Source organism: Oncorhynchus mykiss, chromosome 17 (assembly GCF_013265735.2).
Source record: "Oncorhynchus mykiss isolate Arlee chromosome 17, USDA_OmykA_1.1, whole genome shotgun sequence".
Taxonomy (NCBI): domain Eukaryota; kingdom Metazoa; phylum Chordata; class Actinopteri; order Salmoniformes; family Salmonidae; genus Oncorhynchus; species Oncorhynchus mykiss.
The window spans coordinates 547,501-555,000 of NC_048581.1; the positions used below are offsets into that span (position 1 = coordinate 547,501).

Genomic DNA, 7,500 nt, shown 5'->3' on the forward strand with positions numbered 1-7,500 from the left:
TAAATACTGTTAATAAACCCTGTTAAATAAATACTGTTAATAAACCCTGTTAAATAAATACTGTTAATAAACCCTGTTAATAAGGCGGAGGCCGTTTAATAAGGCGGAGGCCGATAAGACGAGGCCGATAAGACGAGGCCGATAAGACGAGTCCGATAATGAGGCGGGGGCCGATAATAAGGCGGGGGCCGATAATAAGACAAGGCCGATAATAAGACGAGGCCGATAATGAGGCGGAGGCCGTTTAATAAGGCGGGGGCCGATAATAAGGCGGAGGCCGATAATGAGGCGAGGCCGTAATAAGACGAGACCGTAATAAGACGAGGCCGATAACACGATGCCGATAATAAGGTGGAGACTGATAATAAGGTGGAGGCTGATAATAAGACAGGGGACGATAATAAGACGGAGGCCGATAATAAGGCGGAGGCCGATAATAAGACAGGGGCCGATAATAAGACGGAGGCCGATAATAAGACGAGGCCGATAATAAGGCGGGGGCCGATAATAAGACGAGGCCGATAATAAGACGAGGCCGATAATGAGGCGGAGGCCGTTTAATAAGGCGGGGGCCGATAATAAGGCGGAGGCCGATAATGAGGCGAGGCCGTAATAAGACGAGACCGTAATAAGACGAGGCCGATAACACGATGCCGATAATAAGGTGGAGACTGATAATAAGGTGGAGGCTGATAATAAGACAGGGGACGATAATAAGACGGAGGCCGATAATAAGGCGGAGGCCGATAATAAGACAGGGGCCGATAATAAGACGGAGGCCGATAATAAGACGAGGCCGATAATAAGGCGGGGGCCGATAATAAGACGAGGCCGATAATAAGACGAGGCCGATAATAAGGCGGGGGCCGATAATAAGGCGGAGGCCGATAATAAGACAGGGGCCGATAATAAGACAGGGGCCGATAATAAGACGAGGCCGATAATAAGGCAGGGGCCGATAATAAGGCGGAGGCCGATAATAAGACAGGGGCCGATAATAAGACAGGGGCCGATAATAAGACGGAGGCCGATAATAAGGCGGGGGCCGATAATAAGGCGGAGGCCGATAATAAGACAGGGGCCGATAATAAGACAAGGCCGATAATAAGACGAGGCCGATAATAAGGCGGGGGCCGATAATAAGGTGGAGGCCGATAATAAGACAGGGGCCGATAATACGACGGAGGCCGATAATAAGGCGGAGGCCGATAATAAGACAGGGGCCGATAATAAGGCGGGGGCCGATAATAAGGCGGAGGCCGATAATAAGACGAGGCCGATAATAAGGCGGAGGCCGTTTAATAAGGCGGAGGCCGATAATAAGACAGGGGCCGATAATAAGGCGGGGACCGATAATAAGGCGGAGGCCGATAATAAGACAGGGGCCGATAATAAGACAGGGGCCGATAATAAGACGGAGGCCGATAATAAGGCGGAGGCCGATAATAAGACAGGGGCCGATAATAAGGCGGGGGCCGATAATAAGGCGGAGGCCGATAATAAGACGAGGCCGATAATAAGGCGGAGGCCGTTTAATAAGGCGGAGGCCGATAATAAGACAGTGGCCGATAATAAGACGGAGGCCGATAATAAAGTGGAGGCCGATAATAAGACGAGGCCGATAATAAGACGAGGCCGATAATAAGACGAGGCCGTAATAAGACGAGACCGATAATAAGACGAGGCCGATAACACGATGCCGATAATAAGGCGGAGACTGATAATAAGGCGGAGGCCGATAACACGATGCCGATAATAAGGCGGAGACTGATAATAAGGCGGAGGCCGATAATAAGGCGGAGGCCGATAATAAGACAATAGCTTGAATGAAAAGATGAAGGATACACACACACAGTCAGGAGAGAGAAGAGTTGCTGGAGCGTTAAGCTGCCACAGAGACAGATAGCAAACTGTCAATCATATAGACTCCCTACTGGAACAGACACACACAGTGGAGAGAACATCATATAGACTCCCTACTGGAACACACAGTGGAGAGAACATCATATAGACTCCCTACTGGAACACACACACACAGTGGGGAGATCATATAGACTCCCTACAGGAACACACAGTGGAGAGAACATCATATAGACTCCCTACTGAAACACACAGTGGAGAGAACATCATATAGACTCCCTACTGGAACACACACAGTGGAGAGAACATCATATAGACTCCCTACTGGAACACACACACAGTGGAGAGAACACCATATAGACTCCCTACTGGAACACACAGTGGAGAGAACATCATATAGACTCCCTACTGGAACACACACACAGTGGAGAGAACATCATATAGACTCCCTACTGGGAACACACAGTGGGGAGAACATCATATAGACTCCCTACTGGAACACACACACAGTGGAGAGAACATCATATAGACTCCCTACTGGGAACACACAGTGGGGAGAACATCATATAGACTCCCTACTGGAACACACACACAGTGGAGAGAACATCATATAGACTCCCTACTGGAACACACACACAGTGGAGAGAACACCATATAGACTCCCTACTGGAACACACAGTGGAGAGAACATCATATAGACTCCCTACTGGAACACACACACAGTGGAGAGAACATCATATAGACTCCCTACTGGGAACACACAGTGGGGAGAACATCATATAGACTCCCTACTGGAACACACACACAGTGGGGAGAACAGAGTGTGTGTGTCAGGGTCAAGGTTGACCTGTCTGTCAAAAAGATGGAACCCAGAGGACGGAGATCCATCCGTCCATCCATCCATCCATCCATCCGTCCATCCATCCGTCCATCCATCCATCTATCACTTCCCCCTCTACTTCATTCCCTGCCCTTGTTCCTGTAGTTGTTCCTGTAGTTGTTCTATCTATCTTTCAGTCCCTTCTTTTCCCTGCCTCTCCTCTTCCCTCCTTCTGTTCGCACATTTCTCCAACTCCTTCCATCCAGCTTTGTCCTTCCCTCGTTCCCCTACCTTGGTTGATGACAGCGTTCTCCTTGGTTACCCTGGTGATGTAGGTATCCGGGGAAACACAGAAGTCGCTGGCCGTCTGTGAAGGAGAGACCATATGACCATCACACAACCACAATACAGCCACACACACACAAAACCATAACCACAAAGAAATGTATCGCAACACAACCACAACACAACCACAACACAACCACAACACGACCACAACACAACCACAACACGACCACAACACGACCACAACACAACCACAACACGACCACAACACAACCACAACACGACCACAACACAACCACAACACGACCACAACACAACCACAACACAACCACAACACGACCACAACACAACCACAACACGACCACAACACAACCACAACACGACCACAACACGACCACAACACGACCACAACACAACCACAACACAACCACAACACAACCACAACACAACCACAACACGACCACAACACGACCACAACACAACCACAACACAACCACAACACGACCACAACACGACCACAACACAACCACAACACAACCACAACACGACCACAACACGACCACAACACAACCACAACACAACCACAACACAACCACAACACAACCACAACACAACCACAATACAACCACAACACAACCACAACACAACCACAACACAACCACAACACAACCACAACACGACCACAACACAACCACAACACAACCACAACACGACCACAACACGACCACAACACAACCACAACACAACCACAACACGACCACAACACAACCACAACACAACCACAACACAACCACAACACAACCACAACACAACCACAACACGACCACAACACGACCACAACACGACCACAACACGACCACAACACAACCACAACACGACCACAACACGACCACAACACGACCACAACACGACCAAACATAGGGTTCAGATCAAATTAAAAGTAAGGTATCTTATATCTTAATAAGGGTGATGGACTTACATAATCATCCATCTACACTACTTTGTCTAAGCCAATAGAAATCCAGTGAAATTATGTCATGTCACAGGAAACTGCCGTTGTCCTAGCAACACGTTTCCATGGAGACACTCACCGCGGCAGCTGCCAGCTCCAGTCCCAGAGACCCCCAGCTGATGATGAGAGTCAGAACACCCAACAAACACACCCTGAGAGAGAGAGAGAGAGAGAGAGAGAGAGAGAGAGAGAGAGAGAGGTTATAAATGTTCAACCCTGTGAAATCACTGTGTGTGTAAAACAACGTGGGGTTGAGTCAGAGACATGTAACACACACACAACTTGTGAAATGTGAGTCATGCACACAAGATGGTCTTAATGTGTCCTCACTCCCACTCTGTCAATCTCTCTCTCACCCTCTCTCGCTCTCTCCTACGCTCTCTCTCTCTCTCTCACTCTCTCCTACGCTCTCTCTCTCTCTCCTATCCTCTCTCTAGCTCTCTCCTACGCTCTCTCTCTCTCTCTCTCTCTCTCTCTCCTACCCTCTCTAGCTCTCTCCTATCATCTCTCTCTCTCTCTCTCTCTCTCTCTCTCTCTCTGTCTCTCTCTCTCTCTCTCTCACTCCCACCGTCCATCTCTCTTTCCTTTCTTCTCTCATCATGTCCTGACTCCACAACTCTCCTCTTCTCACTGCCTTTTCTCTCCCTCTAATCATCCCTCGCTCTACCAGCCTAAACTCCTCTCTCCCTCTAGTCATCCCTCGCTCTACCAGCCTAAACTCCTCTCTCCCTCTAATCATCCCTCGCTCAACCAGCCTAAACTCCTCTCTCCCTCTAATCATCCCTCGCTCAACCAGCCTAAACTCCTCTCTCCTTCTAATCATCCCTCGCTCTACCAGCCTAAACTCCTCTCTCCCTCTAATCATCCCTCGCTCTACCAGCCTAAACTCCTCTCTCCCTCTAATCATCCCTCGCTCTACCAGCCTAAACTCCTCTCTCCCTCTAATCATCCCTCGCTCTACCAGCCTAAACTCCTCTCTCCCTCTAATCATCCCTCGCTCAACCAGCCTAAACTCCTCTCTCCCTCTAATCATCCCTCGCTCTACCAGCCTAAACTCCTCTCTCCATCTAATCCTCCCTCGCTCTACCAGCATAAACTCCTCTCTCCCTCTAATCATCCCTCGCTCTACCAGCCTAAACTCCTCTCTCCCTCTAATCATCCCTCGCTCTACCAGCCTAAACTCCAGAGTTTAACTAACATCCAGAGTTCTCTGTGGTCGTCATGTGGTGTGGCTCACCCAATCAGAGTGCCTTTAGAGTTGCGTATCAGTCCGAACAGAACCAGCAGACAGATCAGAACATCAAACAGCAGCAGAGTCAGGTATACCAGCCACCTGGAAATATATAACACAATATATAACACAATATATAACACTATATATAACACTATACCAGCCACCTGGAAATATATAACACAATATATAACACAATATATAACACTATATATAACACTATACCAGCCACCTGGAAATATATAACACTATATATAACACTATATATAACACTATATATAAAACAATATATATCACTCTACCAGCCACCTGGAAATATATAACACAATATATAACACAATATATAACACTATATATAACACTATACCAGCCACCTGGAAATATATAACACAATATATAGCACAATATATAACACTATATATAACACTATACCAGCCACCTGAAAATATATAACACTATATATAACACAATATATAACACAATATATAACACTATATATAACACTATACCAGCCACCTGGAAATATATAACACAATATATAACACAATATATAACACTATATATAACACTATACCAGCCACCTGGAAATGTATAACACTATATATAACACTATATACAACACAATATATAACACTATACCAGCCACCTGGAAATGTATAACACAATATATAACACTATATACAACACAATATATAACACTATACCAGCCAACTGGAAATATATAACACAATATACAAGACTATATACAACACTTTATAACACTATATACAACACAATATATAACACCATATATAACAATATATAACACTATATACAACACTATATAACACTATATAACACTATATAACACTATATATAACATAATATATAACACCATATTTAACACTATATAACACTATATATAACACAATATAAAACACTATATATAACATAATATATAACACTATATATAACACTATATACAACACTATACAACACTATATATACACACCACTATATATAACACTATATAACACAATATATAACACTATATATAATACCATATAACACCATATAACACCATATAACACCATATAACACCATATAACACCATATAACACCATATAACAATATATAACACTATATACAACACTATATATAACACTATATAACACTATATACAACACAATATACAACACATTATATAACACAATATACAACACATTATATAACACTATATGCAACACAATATACAACACAATATACAACACTATATATAACACTATGTATAATAGAGTCAGGTACAAATATATAATATAACATATAAGACAATATATAAGATAATATATAACACAATATATAAGATAATATATAACACAATATATAAGAATATATAGGACAACATGTAAGACAATCTATAGGACAACATATAAGACAACATATAAGACAATATATAGGACAACATATAAGACAATATATAAGACAACATATAAGACAATATATAAGACAATATATAAGAGGAAGGCAGGTCTAGTCCAGCAGATGGAACTGTAATACTAACCCTGTATATATAGGACAACATATAAGACAACATATAAGACAACATATAAGACAATATATAAGACAACATATAAGACAACATATAAGACAATATATAAGACAACATATAAGACAATATATAAGACAATATATAAGACAACATATAAGACAACATATAAGACAGTATATAAGACAGTATATAAGACAACATATAAGACAACATATAAGACAACATATAAGACAATATATAAGACAACATATAAGACAGTATATAAGACAACATATAAGACAACATATAAGACAATATATAAGATAATATATAACACAATATATAAGAATATATAGGACAACATATAAGACAAGATATAAGACAACATATAAGACAACATATAAGACAACATATAAGACAATATATAAGACAACATATAAGACAATATATAAGACAACATATAAGACAATATATAAGACAATATATAAGACAATATTTAAGACAACATATAAGACAATATATAAGACAATATATAAGACAATATATAAGACAACATATAAGACAACATATAAGACAATATATAAGACAACATATAAGACAATATATAAGACAATATATAAGACAACATATAAGACAATATATAAGACAACATATAAGACAATATATAAGACAACATATAAGACAGTATATAAGACAACATATAAGACAACATATAAGACAATATATAAGATAATATATAACACAATATATAAGAATATATAGGACAACATATAAGACAATATATA

The 7,500-nt window shown here is 41.5% G+C and overlaps 1 protein-coding gene across 1 annotated transcript in view; it reads right to left on the reverse strand.

The window, feature by feature from the left end:
- The window catches only part of LOC110516737 (protein tweety homolog 3), a 68,187-nt gene that overhangs the window by 21,741 nt on the left and 38,946 nt on the right, over positions 1-7,500 (reverse strand). The window contains exons 5-7 of the mRNA XM_036948488.1: positions 5,215-5,310; positions 4,057-4,129; positions 2,972-3,047 (exon numbers count right to left, since the gene is read on the reverse strand). Coding sequence (XP_036804383.1) covers positions 2,972-3,047; positions 4,057-4,129; positions 5,215-5,310 — 245 coding nt within the window. The remainder of the gene's footprint in view (positions 1-2,971; positions 3,048-4,056; positions 4,130-5,214; positions 5,311-7,500) is intronic.